The sequence below is a fragment of the Castor canadensis genome, chromosome 15 (assembly GCF_047511655.1).
Source record: "Castor canadensis chromosome 15, mCasCan1.hap1v2, whole genome shotgun sequence".
NCBI lineage: Eukaryota > Metazoa > Chordata > Mammalia > Rodentia > Castoridae > Castor > Castor canadensis.
Genome location: NC_133400.1, coordinates 4,373,727 through 4,388,896, shown reverse-complemented (window position 1 = coordinate 4,388,896; position 15,170 = coordinate 4,373,727). Strand labels below are relative to the sequence as shown.

The window sequence follows — 15,170 nt, the reverse complement described above, 5'->3', positions numbered from 1 at the left end:
TCACAGAAATCAAAGACAGGGGTAGGCAACTGTGCCTAGCTCAATGAATAGCAAGAAGGATAGATATGAAAGACGACAGGTCTGGGGTGCTGGACACCAGACTTTATGTGAGTCTGTCGACAGCACACACCTGTGTATCCCATCTGCCACAGTACATCTGCCTGCAGTGTCTGGGCAACCTGGCGTGGAATGGCTCTCAGCAACCGTCTACTTGAATGCCGTCCTGTCGCGTGCCAGAAGCCAGAGCCCAGGGAGAGACTGGCTCTTCTCAGGGGACGAGATGACTGCCACTTCTGGCTCCACCGAGTTTCATTACAAGGCATGATGGGGTCAGCTACAGTCAAGGCAGAGAATGATCAAAACCAAAGAGGAAAAACACACTATACTATCACAATGGAAAGTAGAATTCTTTTTTTTTTTTTTTTCAGGATTTCCTCAAAGCAATTATAATTATAGGACATTATTTAGTTGCCATATCATTCCCAAATTTTTTTAAATCTTCATCTGTACTGAGTATGTATGGATTAATTTTTTTTTGGTGGAACTGAGGTTTGAACTTAGGGCTTGATGCTTGCTAGGCAAGTGCTCTGCCACTTAAACCACTCCACCAGCCCCCAAATGATTCTTTACTTAGAATTTTCTAACCAAGGAAAGGAAAAGCAAGACTAATAAAATAGTAATTTTGTAAAAAAAAACCCTGCTGGGCCATGGTGGTACACACTTGTAATCCCATTACTTGGAGGAAGAGGCAAGAAGATTCTGAGTTCAAGGCAATCCTGGGCTACAGAATGAGCCCCAGGCAGCAGTAAGCAACACAGGGAGACCCTGGCTCAAATTTTTAAGAAAGCATTAATTGGGATACTAAAAGTAAAGAAAATTCCCATTTTCCCCCAATAGGTTGGTCTTACTGCACCAGAACAGGAAAGACACTAATAGATCATGACATTTTGCAGAACCGTACCTTGGGGATGGGGACAGAAAAAGGCTTGCCTGACTGAACAGATCTCTGGCCAAACATCAATAGGGCCTTTGTTCTATTTGGGGGTGAGGGGTGAGGCAAGGTCTCCCTATGTAGCCCAAGTTGGCCCTGAACTTGTGATCTTCCTTCCCCAGCCTCCTGAGTGCTGGGATTACAGGCTATAGGCTGTACCACCACAATTGAGCCTTTTAAAACTACATATTGCTCAATGCTCTTGCTCTTCTCACCGACCAGAATTTCTCTTTTCAGAAAACACAATACCAGGAGGAAGGGAAGGAGAATCTCAGAGTGATGGAACTATGCTGTATCCCAATTATGTTGGTGAATACTGAATGTATACCTTTGCCAAAACTTACCAAAGTGTACTGCAAAAAGGACAAATTTTACTGTCTGTAAATCCATTTTTAAATAGAAGAAAAAAAGTAAAACAAGAGTTTTTCCTTTACCTTTCCAAGTGCATGTTATAATGAACAAACATCCTTAAATCAGTTTTAAGAACAAATCTACACTACTACTATAGGTCAGTTTCTAAAGCAAACAACTCATCCAGCCTTAGCAGGTGACACCAGTAAAGAAATGGGGTCTGGATGCAGACACTCAGGTCAGCCTCATGAAGTGACTGCTGGCACTGTCCTTCCTGGCACTGCTGATTCTGCTCCTTAAGTCACCCATGGGGACTACACTGGCAATACCAAGTAAGAACACTATCGAGATCAAGGGATCTATTTTACTTTGAACAAACCAGATTACACTTGTAGGATCATACTCAGTTTTGGCCTTTTGCTGTTTAAGAACAACTTAGAAAACTTGCATAGCATTCAAAGAAAAACAAAATGGCAAGGGGACATGAACCATGTCATATGAGTAAAGGTTCAGCCCAAAACGAAGCAAAATCCTCTTCTTCAAGTAAGAGAGCTGAGCACTAAATACCATTTAATGTCTCTTAGAACATTCTAAACTCTGCAAGCTTTCTTCACATTTCAGCTTCTCAGAACTGGTGAGGTAGTTGGGCACCTCCATTTTTAGGGATGAAGAAAAGTGAAGCCTAAAGGTGACAAGGAGCCTCCTGCTCAAGAACCGTAAGAACAGGCATGTCCAGAGATAACATGCCTCCTGTGGAATGTCTGCCACACATGTGACAAATGCAGTGTCGATGATGTAGAAAGGAACTCCTGCCAGGGCAGTCTAGAATTCTTGTGCTAAAATTAGGTAACTTTATACTCCTAAAATATTCTAGAGCTCTCTAAGAGAAATAAAACAAAATAAAAAAGAAATCAAGCAAAACAGCACAATGTACACATTTTGCTAACTATCCCAGGTTTGATGTACTTCTCCTGGATCATTTTAGGGTGTGACTGTGTGTGACTGTGTGTGACTGTGTGTGTGTGTGTGTGTGTGTGTGTGTGTGTGTGTGTGTGTGTGTGTGTGTGTGTGTGTGTGTGTGTGTTTAGGGTGTGACTGTGTGTGTGTGTGTGTACTTCTCCTGGATCATTTTAGGGTGTGACTGGGGTGTGTGGGTGTGTGTGGGTGTGTGCGTGGGTGTGTTTTACCAGGGTTTGAACTCAGGGCCTCACCCTTGCTAGGCAGGTGCTCTACCACTTGAGCTACTCCACCAGCATAACTGTTTTTTAAGGAGAAAGATAACATAAAACATTTGGACTAGCAGAAAAGGTTCTGAAGAAGTCAGATGTCAGGAGTCCACTGCCGACTCAAGTATTGGCTTGTTGCACTCTAGAAATTAGTTAACTTTTCCCAAACTGCAGCAAACCTCCTAGGCTCTCAAGCCTACTAAATGACGGACAAAGGAGGAAAAGCAAAGTTTTCTTTTTCCTTCCACTGAAATGAATAATAGTAAACAGTTAAAACTAGCAATGTGTTACTGTTTGTGACAAATAAGGAAAAAAATCATTCTTGTGGTAATATATACACTTTGGAAAATATTACACAATGAGTATACAGTTTATTACTTGAAGATAAACTCTACATTGACCAGCCTAATTGTGGCAGAGTAAGAAGCCCAGGCCTAGAAAGGCAGAGCCAGACTCTGCTCCCCATGCACACTGACAACCATGTCCAGCTCAGGCTCAGAGAGAAACAAACTGAAAATCAAGGAAAAGATGTCTTGCAAGGATTCCTTAAAAAATAAAAACTGAGGGCTGGTGGAGTGGCTCAAATGGTAAAAGTGCCTGCCTAGAAAGTGTGAGGCCCTGAGTTCAAGCCCCAGTACCACCAAAAAAAAAAAAAAAAAGTGATGCTAAGAGGAACAAAACAAAAATGAATAGACAGCAAGGTAAGGTCTAAGGGGGCATGATGGCACACACTCAGCACTTGAGCAGCTGAAGTAGGAGGAGTGTGAGCTCCAGGCCAGCCTAGGCTACACAGCAAGACCCTGTCACAAAAGAAACAAAGGGAAAAAAAAGACAAGGCCCTTCCCTTCAATTCATGAAAGGGCTCCAAGTCTCCAAGATGAACCTGAATGGAAATCACCGCCAACAGAAACACAGATCACTACCCTCCTTCTGCTGCTGACCATCAGTTTTCCTACCACAATAGCAATGAAACCTTTTTCTTAAAGAAAAGCCTACCAGGAAACCTTTACAACGGATGAACTAGATGAAGGGAATGCTGAAGTACTTATATTTTTTCTGCAGCGTGAAGCCTTCGAAGTGAACTGAACTGGTACAGAGCCACCCAAGGTCATAATACTCACATTCAGCATACTTCAGGGAACGAAAGACTTTCCGCTGGGGTGTCACCCGTTTGATGTTTGGATGATCTTCGAGTGTTAGCAGCCCAGCTTTCTGCTTCTCTTTTATCTGAATCACCTCAAAATCACTAGGGTAGTCACTGGATGGATTGTTCCGAGGTATAATTCTCCAATTGTCTACTGCACTGCTCTTCAGAGCACTTGAAATAAATGAATTTCTAGCTCTGGCTGTAAAGTATCCATTGAAAGCCACAATATATTCTGAAATCAATGGCCACAAATAAAAATAAGAAAATTAGAATTTATGATTTATAACAGAGTATATCTAATGTCTACTTTCTCTGGTAAAAGAAAAAGAATGTATCTTAAAGCCCACAGTGAAAAAGAGCAAAAATGACTAACTGCCCTGGATAGCAGTCCACAGAGCTTTGAGTTAAAATGATCTATACAAATCCCCTGATCACACAGACTACACCATTCAAAACCAGATTCCGTGGTATGTTTTAAAAAGCAAGCATCTATGTAAGTTTGAATATACAGTAAAGAAATGTAGTTTTTCAAAAGAAAAAACTATACAGAATGGAATGCTTCACTTGCTTTATTTTACTGAAAACAAAAATTCCAGAGTGGATGACAGGAGACTATTTGCTTAGCTGCTCGGATCTGGTCACTTGAACTTCAGAACATACACTCAGCACCTCCATGCACCCATGCTTGCCAGCTGCAGTGGCACGTGTTCCACAGAACCCAGCTGGCTCTACTGGGAAGCAAACTTATGTACAGGAGACACCATGTGAGGTCCCTCACCCCGTTTAGATGACTGCAGAAAAGCTAAGAGTCAGGTCGCAAGTGAGAACAACAGAGTTCAAGACAATGACATTACCATATTCCACAACTGCTGAGGAGAACTCCACCCTCAAAGTCAAGTGGGAACAGCCAGGGCATGGTGCCTTTTCAAAAGATTTCTTTTCCAGCTTGTCACCCAGGTGTTTCTTCCCACAGAGCAAAACTACTAGCAGAAGCAGCCAGATGTTGATGAGCTTCATGGTCATAAAATCGCCACAATTCAAAGTGCACTTTTTTCTTCCTTGATTAGCAGTGAATTTTTGTTTTGCTAGACACTGCAACCTTTCTGGCGAGCCGTCCTACAGTGTTGTCCAATGTAAATGAAAGCTAAGCCGCATGGCCGTCCGTAGCTTGGCCCGAGGAGAGGCTTTCATTTCTTTCTGCGCTTCTTCTCCATCCTGGACAGGAGGCTGCTCTCATTTGGGCCGAGACGACTGAGTCCTATACTCCATTTGCACAGAACCAAGCCCAACACAGCTCACCAATTAATCCCTCCGTGAGCCAATCTCTGAGACAGAAAACAACATGCACAAGCATTAGCACAGCCTGATAGAGCCAGGTATGATTTAGTTATTTGCAATTCAGATAAAAGGATCAAAAAGATAAACTAACTGTAAGACAAATGTGTACAACAGCCATGAAACATCTTATTATTTCATGCTTATTTAATTATTCCTCATTGCTTTCATGGAAAAAAGTTTTAAGGCAGCTTTAAAAACAAACAAAAAAAAAGGTTAAGATAAGTGATAAAAGTGGAACAAGGTATGGATAACCAAAATACACCAAGGACTTAAAGCCCTTTGGCCCTGAACACCCCTGAGGCAAAGAAGGAACCGTGAGCCTTTGCTTCCAAATCCTTAGTGTGAGCATCCTCGCTTCCTACCATGAAATGAACACATTTTTAACACCGTATTTAAGAGACCCTGCATTAAAACTACTCAGATTTAGTACTTTCTGCCAATTCTATGAAAATAGCACAGAAAGGTTTTCACTGTCATTAAACTTACTTTACTTGAAGCCTCAAACTTAAAGAAATTTAACCTGCTAAATCTGTTATAAAACCAGATTAGCTCCTTACTGGAAGTGACATAGGAGGATGGTTTGTGAGGCAAGCAACTGCTAAAGAAAAATGTTATGTGAGTATTATATTACTCATGGGCACAGATACCTTTCAAAATTTCTGAATTGTAGGAGAAACACCCATTCTTCCCAATGAACAGAACAGCAGTTAAAAAAACAAGCCAGGCCTAGTGGCTCACACCTATAATCCCAGCTAATCAGGAAGTGGAGATCAGGAAGGTAACAGTTCCAGGCCAGCCCAGGTAAGAACACGAGACCCTATCCAAAAAATAACTAAAGCAAAAAGCACTGGGGCCATGGCTCAAATGGTAGAGCACCTGCCTAACAATGAGGTCCCGAGTTCAAACCCCAGTAATCCCAATAAATAAATAGATAAATATGCAAGCTGGCAGTCGTGTGACCAGAAAACACAGTTACACCGATCAACCTGAGACACAGAATCCAGCAAGGGGAAGGGAAATAAGTGACACAAGACAGGCCCTGTATCACTACAAGAAGAAACCACGCAGAACAAAGAGAGATTTGGGTTGTTAAACTCCTTCCTCTGGCAGAAGATGGTGGTTCAGAGTCACAGAGCTCTTGGTTTCCACAACAGCCACGTGTATGTCCACTAACAGAAAAAAACTGGGAACGTACCAGGGTGAAGTGTCTGAAGAATTGTTAAAAGTTTGACAAGTAGGACCTTCACTGCTGTAATAACAAAATGTCCTGGAAAATCAGCCTATCTCTAGAACAGGCACTGGAGACAGGATGGGGGACATATTCACCAGAGATGAAATCATTCACTCCAAAAGAATGAGAATGTCAAGAAAAGCAAGCAAAGAAAATGGAGACAAAAGCCAAACACAGAGACAGACCACTGAGATGGAGAAGGAACAGGAGCAGAGGATACCTACCAACTACAGGTTTTATGGTAATCCAGACTTTTTGTTCCTTTATGCTTGCTATTATTTCCCACAATGGTATCACAGAATGTAATTTCATGAAGCATATATCTAACTGGTCAAAGGAACTAAAGCTAGTCACCATGTTTGTAATTCTAATGTTGTAGCCATTAATGTATATTTAAAAGATTTAAACAAGCCCCTCACTCAATTTTTTTTTTTTAAAATGAAAAAATCTCTTAGAAGTCTTCAGCCTCAAGCTAAAGAATCTATGACTCATTTGGGCAATAAGATTTGGAGTAATACTGGCAAGAAAATATTATACCTGGGTTAAATCAAATTTATATCCAAATAGCTCACTCACAGGTAAAGACTGTGAACTCGTAGGATATTATGGTTATTTGGTGGTAATGGGATTTGAACTCAAGGCCTCACACTTGCTAGGCAGGCGCTCTACCACTTGAGCCACTCACAAGCCCAGGAGCCTGACTTTCAAAAGAGAGAAATCAGCCAGGTATGGTGGCGCACACCTGTGATCCCAGCACCAGGGAAGCTGAGACAGGGGAATGGAGCCTTCAAGGCCAGCCTGGGCTACAAACTCAGACCCTGACTCAAAAAACAAAACAAAACAAAACAAAAAAGCCAAAGAAAAGGAAAAGAAATAAATTACAGGTTTTTAAATGAAAAGCCCACAACAAATGTTCCCCAAATTAAAAAATTACATTTCAGTAGGCCGCAACACGAAGACAATACCATAGGACATTCTGCCTCAAATACTCATCAACTCATGTGATGTTACAGAAGCTTCCCAAGTAATGATAGTACCAGGTGCTGCAGAGCACACCTGTAAGCCCTCCAGGTGTGAGGTGGCACAGATGGTAACCTCAACCAACCAACCAAATAAAATGCAGGAAAGGGAGAATGTCAAAGAGAGGCCAACCTCCAGCATCAAAGAGACACTATGGATGAACACAGGACCAGTGGGACATCCCACCTGAAGGAGGGAGGGGAGAGATGTCCCAGGAGAGGCTGAGACAAGGGGAGGAAGGGACTCAAATATCAGGTTTGAGAAGGACATCCAGCAACAGGAACAAGCATCTCCCTCTCACTGGAGTGAACCACAAGGAGACCACACAGAGCAACTGCTCTGAACTTGCTTCAGGAGCTCAGCACTGTTCCAGGTATGGGAACAAAGTACTGAATAAACCCAGCAGAAACCTCTGACCTCACAGAGCTTACCTTCCTGTGTGGGAGACAGATGAGAAGCAAGACAAGCAATACATACAGCACTTAGCAAGTAAGATTTAGAAAGGAAAGCAAGCAAAGGGAATAGGACAAATCAGGAGGACAAAGTTTTCAGCTAGAGTGCCCAATGCCTCTGAGAAGGGGACTTTTGAGTAGAGACCTGAAAAAAGTAGGAAGTTGACCATGCTGTGTGGGGATCCAGGCAATGGGAAAAGAACAAGTGCAAAAGCCCTGGGGCAAGGAACATACCTGGAGTGTGTGAGGAGGAGCTAACAGGCCAGTGTGGTTGGAGCCGAGTGCAGAAAGGGAAGGCAGATGAGATGAGAGGTATTGGGGGCGGTGGGGGGGGATGACCAGGGAGGGCCTTGCAGGTCAGAGGAGACTTCAGCTTTTATTTTGAAGATGAAGGGAAAGTACAAGATGGTTGTCAGCAGAGAAGGGACACAGCTGATGACACTGGCTTCTGTGTGAAAGGAGGCACAGGTGAAGCAGGAGCCAACTCAAAAGACCCCCGGATGTAAATAACCCAGGGAGAGAAGATGGTGGCTTGGACCAGACAGTAGAGGTAGAGGTAGAGTTGACAGCCTCTACTGATAACCAGACAGTAGAGGTAGAATTAACAGCCTCTACTGATGACCTCTACTGATGTCCTTCTTGATGCACACAAGAAAGGAACCAAGGTCTCACCAAGGCCCTTTGCCCCTTACTGAGATGGAAAAGACCACAGGGAAGCCGGTTTGGGGAGCACCAGAGCAGGCACTGAGCTATGGACATGTTAAATTTCAGATGAGAACCAGAGATGGGTGCAGGGCCAAGAACAGAAGAATCCTGGGCAGTCCAGGACCTTTTGTTTGGGGACACAACAGGCAGAAGGCAACGAAGTCAAAAAGAAAACCAAACTCAGACCTTGAGTAAGGAAGGGTGGGCCATGGAAACAGAACACTGGCTTAGTGATTAAAGGTCACTGACCTCTTCCAGAAAAGGGTTTCTGCTGGGTTTATTTAGTACTCTGTTCCCATACCTGGAACAGTGCCGAGCTCCTGTGAACTAGCAGGCCTGGCCCCAAACTGTACTGCACCAAGCCCATCTACTCCAGGTGCCTGCTAGAAGGCAGACACCTTCAATTATAAAACTTCCCTGGGAGGGGTTGGGGATATAGCTCAGTGGTACAGCACTTGTCTAGCAAGGCCCTGGGTTCCATCCCCAGCAAGGCAAGGAAAAAATCCATGACGATAAATGACAAGGGTGAAAGTGACAGAAAATAAGCACCCCCTAATTTGTTTGGAGCTAGTTGACCTATGGCTCAAAAACTGAGTTTTCTATGCTTTCCCCATGCTAGAATAAGGCTTCAAAATAAAAAAATTCCTTTAAGGAAAATAAAATCCCCACCAGAGGGCGAGAAGCTGGCGAATGAGGACAGGGTGCTGGGGCACACAGGCCTGTCACTTACTATCAAACCCTGTGCTCTTGGGCCCTGTCCCACGGACTTGTCCAATGGGGCTTTAAACACAGACTGCACTTCCAGGGTCAAACACATGTATGTACCTGTGTCAACAGCTGAGCCTCCCTTGTACCCCTATATAAAGCAAACCTGGAGAGCACGAGCCCCAACACAGACTCACTGACTAGTGGCAACCAGGTGGGCAGCCACAAGTGGAAGCTCATACACACTGGGGGAAAACCCTAGCTTCTCCTCCCTTCTTCCCTTTCAGAATTAAATGTACTGTGGAGTTCAGATTGCCTCAATGGTCTGCTAGGAGCTGGAATCTGAGCAGGTTGGGGGGGGCGGGGACTAGGGAGAGATAATGGGGAGGTGTCAGAGCCCACGTGGTAACAAATGCATTGCACAGACAATGGGGTGATGGAACTGAATACAAAACTGATCTGATCAAATAAAGACTTAACAGATAATGTCAAGCTGCAGAAGGAAGTCAGAAACATGAAAGAACTGCTGGGTATGGTGCACCACACCTACGATCCCACCACTCAAGAGGGTGAGTTCAAGGCCAGCCTGAGCTACACAGTAAGATCCTGTCTCAAAAAAGAAACAGAATAAAAATAAACCAAATAAAATAAATAACTTCGTATGTTACTGGTAAGTACATTAAAAAAAAAAAAAACTCTTACAACCCTTTAGAATAGCAATGTGCATTAAAACTATTAAAAGTGTACACAAGACTTTTGATCTAATAAATCTAGTAATAACAAAACTTAGCATTTACTGGCATTTCTTTTCTTTTTTTCTTCTTTTTTGCAGTACTAGGGTTTGAACTCCTGGCCTACACCTTAAGCCACTCCACCAGCCCTTTTGTTGTAATGGGTTTTTTTAAATAAGGTCTCACAAACTATTTGCCCAGGCTGGCTCCAAACCTCAATCTTCCTGATCTCCGCCTCTTAAGTAGCTAGGATTACAGGCGTGAGCATGGCGCCCAGCCTAACTGGCATTTCTCATGCAACAGGTGCTATTTTAAGTAATTTGCACATATTTAATTATTCAATCCTTATGGCAACCTCTTATTGCTCCCATTTTCAGACAAGAAAACTGAGGCCCAGAGGAGCTAAGCCACTTGCCTGGAGTCCCCTGGCCAGGAACTCTGGTGATTTGGTTCCAGAGGCCATATTCTCCAGAGGGAAGGAGCCTGCTTTTCTAAAATCCCCTCTAGGAATTCATCCCAACACATGAATATGAAAGACTACAATGATTTGCATCCAAGGATACACACTTCAGGATTATAACTGGGAAAAATTAGAGACCATTTCAGCGTGCAATAAGAGGGGATGGTGAAGTAATTACGGCTCATTCATACTAGGGAGTGCCATGCATCAATTTCAAACTATTCCTGCGCGAGGCTGAATCATGCCCCCACCCCAGATGTCCATGTCCTAATTCCCAAACACGTGAGTGTATTTTACATGTACAAAGGGACTCAGCAGGTGTCACTACACCAAGGGTCTCGGGTTTGGGGCAGCATCCTGACTATCCAGGGGGTCAGGTGTAACGACCAGGATCTCTAGCCAAATGGTGGTAAGGGATGTGATGGAAGCAAGGGCTGATGTAATATGAGGAAGAAGTCAGGAGCCAAGGAATGCAGGTGGCCTCTAGAATCAGGAAAGGACCCGTACTCTCTCCTCAGAGCTTCCAGAAGAACTCAGCCCTGTGACACTTTGACTTTACCCCAGTGAGACTGACTTTGGACTTCTGACCTCTAGAAGTATAAGACAGGAAATCAGTGTTGTTGTAAGTAGTATTTGTGGTACTGTGTTACAGCAGCAGTAAGAGTGAGAGAAAAAAACAAATGAAATATTAAATAAAACAGTTCAGTATAGTATGCTTCAAATTTTTGCTTATTTTTTTGGCAGTACCAGAATTTGAACTCAGGGCCTTGAGCTTGGTAGGCCTAGTACTTGAGCCATGCCCTAGCTCTTTTGGCTTTAGTTATTTTTCAGGTAGGGTTTTAAGTTTTTTGCTAGGATTGGCCCAGATGACAATCCTTCTACCTATGCCTCCCACATAGCTGGCATGATGGGCACATACACCACAGCCAGTTTTTTTGTTGAGATGGGGTCTTGCTACCTTTTTGCCAGGGCTAGCCTCAAACCTCAATTCTCCTGATTTCTGCCTCCCAAGTAACTGGTATTACAAGCATTAGCCAGTCTCCAAATGTTGATGTGTTAAGATTGTGTCTGTGCACGGGGAAAAACATGCCAGAGTGTAACACTGCTTCTACCTCCCAATAGAGCTGGCCACAGATACATTCTGGTTTATTCTGTTTCTATTGTTACGAAGAGCATACGTTACTTTTATAGCTAGATGAACCATTATACGCTTTAATAGACCTTTTAAAATAAGTTTTAGAGAAAAAAGTCACGTTTTCTGGTATGACAGTAACACAAAAATTCGAATGTCCAATTTATCTCATTATTAGGTCTTTCTAGAGAGCTTAAAAGAGTTTTGTCTCCTAGAAATTCTAGGAGAAACAATTTCTAGGAGAAAATTGTTCTCACAATTTCTAGGAAAGGCTTCCTATTTGCATATCATCTACTCTCAGGCCCACTTAGGCTGCTACTGGACCCACCAAGCGCCTGCTAATATTTCATGTACAAGACCTGGTTATTTTTCCATGAAAGAATACTCTAAAAGACGCTATTTTCATCTGTGGATTTTCCATGAGCATGACCCCACCTCTAATACAGGTTTGACCAAAAAAACAAATGTGACAGTTCAAATCCTATGTACCAGGAATAAGATGCCATGAGATCCGTGTGTAAAAGGGAGAGAGAGGAAGTACATTACTTAGGCAAAGGAATGACCTCCCTTACAGCTGAGATTCCTCTACTTACAATTTGCATAATAAAAGAACATCACAAAGATTATACTTCTAGGTATAACTTAAATACACTTGAAATTATTTCTTTGAAAATAATTTTAATACATAATTCAGGTAAGAGGAAATGACTTGTATCACATGATAATCATCTAATTGTGCAGCTATACCTTGCTTTTTAATAAACTAGTTTACTGAAATAACTCCAGAGAAGACGAATTGTTTAAACCACAAAAGGGTTCTAGCTAGTTTAATTAAAGTTGGCTGGAAAACTACCACTTCCCTAACTAACTGCATACTTGGCTATAGTACCACTGTTTATCAAGCTAACAATTAAGCAATGCCAGTACACACTGTCTTAAAAATAAAGGTGTATACTTATGTCTGATGGAACCACTTCTTCTGGCACATTCTGTCCATCAGTCTTGAGAGTTTTTTAAATCTTTTTTTGGGGGGGGGTTGTTTTTTGGGGGAGGTACTGAGGTTTAAACTCAGGACCTCAATCTTGCTAGGCTGTACCACTTCAGCCACACACCCACCCCTTTTATGAATTATTTTTCATTTTTGTGCAGGGCCAGCCCTGTACTGTGATCCTCCTATACCTGCCATGTACCTGGGATGACAGGCATGTACCACCACCCCCAGGTAACTTGCTGAGATAGGGTATTGCTAACTTTGTCCCCAGGATGGCCTTATTTCATAATCCTCGGTCTCCACCTCCCAAGTAACTGGGATTACAGGTATGACCTCCATAACTAGCCCTTTCTTTTTTGGTTGAGACAAGGGTCTCACTATGCAGCTGAGGCTGGCCTCTAGCTCACCAACTGGAATAACAGGATTACAGGTGTGCATTACCATGTCCAATTTAGTCTTGTATTTAAAAATATCCTGTAGACCAATGTGTCAATAGAGAGCCTTTTGTCTAAATGTCACTTTGTACAACGTATTATTTATGCCATTGTCACACATCCTTCCCATATTTGCTCTTGGCTTCTAACAGTTTTCTCTTTGGTCAGTTTGGCATTCACTCCAACCACATGAGAGAGCTCCAAACTTGCTACCTTCCTTGTTTTACTTTAAATTCATTTCTTTAAGCAAAGAAGCTGTCAAGATTAATATATCTAGTTAATGGATTTCTGCAACATGTCAAGACTGACTGGTCCATGAGGAAAGAGAAATCCACTTGTTTTTATCACCTCCTTAACCTGCATCAAGCAAAACACAGCAAGAGACCACACTGTCTTCAACCCTCTATCCCACTCAGCTACCAAACAGAAGGGCTAACTTCCTGTTCTTAGTACTTCAGATCGCCCAAGGGTGGAGTGGCTAAGTGTTGCTAATAAAATACAGCTCCCTCCCAGGGCAGAGGCAACTTACAAATCTTCTGAAGAGAACCCACTAAAAGCACTAATAAGAGATGTGCAGTGTTACCTTTACCTTCAGCCAATGGAGTTTGTTACTCTAGTTATTTGTGATGCTGTTGCTGCCACACAAATAAAAAGGCAGCAGCCCAAGAACTACCCTCCAACAGACAGAAAACAGAATCAAAGAACACTGAGTTGAAAGGGATGATGATAAAACCCTTGACTAGAAAAGAGCTCCTCCCCCCCCCATTCCGAGTGCTCTGTCAGCACTGTACTAGAATTTACCGTTTTAGACAGCAACAAGTACTCTGGATTATGAAGAATGTTTGGGGAATGCAGTAGATACCTGAAGGCAGGGGCAGGGCTCAGGCGTCAGCTCTCACCCCAAAAATGGTTCTGCTGTCATGTGTACCACATACTGGAGCTGTAAAATTTTACTAAGTGTCCTTCATGACAGAACGTGTGCTGTCCATAAGACGAATGAGATGTCATTTAGCCACAAAAAGGAATGACATATTCCGAAAAGGCAAATCTAGGAAGACAAAGTAGATGAGTAGCTGACAGGCTGGAAATGGGTGCTGACGGCAATGGGTCCCGGAGGTCCTGGGGGTGACGGGAATGACCTACAACTGGATCGTGGTGCTGACCAATGAACGCTGGTGAACTGATGGCATGTAGTAGTATCAAAATGAAGGGTGGGGGTGTGCCGCAAGTGGCAGAGTGGCTGCCTAGGAAGCGCCGGGCCCTGAGGTCAAACCCCAGTACCGCCAACGAGCAGATAACTAAAAGAAGCGCTTACATTAAAAGTACTTTTTTAAAAAAACAGGTTTTGCAGATTAAAAAAAAAAAAATAGAGGGGAGGGGAAGAATCGCTCTTCCCTAAGCCCCACCTTTTCATACATACGCAAAGTGAGACCCCCGAAGTCAGGCTTACCAGCGCAGTTCCCCCGAGGGCGGGTCACCCGGATTCAGCTAGTGTCACTCACAACCTAACGCGTGTTCAACCTCATTTCCACGGCCGAGACGCTCTACCTACAGCGGGGGGTACAGGCCTTAATAAAGAGGATGTCGACAGGCCAGCCGCTCCGGATCTTTGGAACCTGCGGGGTTAAAGGCCTCTGGCTCTCAGCTGTCCGCCTGCCGCCGGCTGCTAAAACTGCCTCGGAGGAACCGCAGCGCCGCGTGCAGCCGGCGACGCCGACCCAACCGGACCGGCCCGGAGCGGCCGGCTGGAGGCGCGGGGCCGGGGCCGGGGCCGGGGCCGGGGCCGGGGCCGGGCACATTATTTCGCCTCGTTAATAAAGTTTACTTCGCAAGGAAGAAACGACGAACGTCAGACACAAGCTACCCAACCGCCTGCAGCCGCGGGGAGGCCGGGGCCCGGCTGGCGGGCGGAGGCGGTATCCGCCCGGCACGTCTCGCCGCAGTGCGGGGCCGCCCGGGGGACCTGGGACCTCGCGCGCGGCCGGCTAGCGGGGGCAGGGCGGCAGGGGGCGGGCGCGGGCGGCTGACGTACCTGCGGTCCCCTCAGGCTTGGGGACGGCGGGCCCCGGGTAACGGCGCCTCCGCCGCGAACACGCCTCGGCTCTCCATTCGGGGCTGTTTACTCGCAACTCTCGCGAGACCGCGTCACACCAGCTGGGGAGGCCCACGGCCCGGAGCGTCAGCCCGACAGCCCGGCGTGCCCGGCGTGCCCCGCGCGCCCGAGGCCTGCGTGCGCGCTCCAGAGGCCCTGAGCCG

General features: G+C 44.5%; 1 protein-coding gene across 5 annotated transcripts in view; it reads right to left on the bottom strand.

The window, feature by feature from the left end:
- The window catches only part of Mbtps1 (membrane bound transcription factor peptidase, site 1), a 48,361-nt gene extending 33,255 nt beyond the window's left edge, over window positions 1-15,106 (bottom strand). For 2 of the 5 annotated variants that reach the window (XM_074055566.1, XM_074055569.1), the window contains exons 1-4: window positions 14,947-15,106; window positions 4,570-5,040; window positions 3,690-3,947; window positions 131-334 (exon numbers count right to left, since the gene is read on the bottom strand). In XM_074055566.1, the coding sequence (XP_073911667.1) occupies window positions 131-334; window positions 3,690-3,947; window positions 4,570-4,738 (631 nt within the window). In that variant the 5' untranslated portion in view covers window positions 4,739-5,040; window positions 14,947-15,106. Of the gene's footprint in view, window positions 1-130; window positions 335-3,689; window positions 3,948-4,569; window positions 5,041-13,776; window positions 13,963-14,364; window positions 14,531-14,946 lie in introns of all 5 variants that reach the window. The other 3 variants (XM_074055567.1, XM_074055568.1, XM_020168385.2) reach the window with 3 other exon arrangements.
- Between the last annotated feature and the right edge of the window lie 64 nt (window positions 15,107-15,170).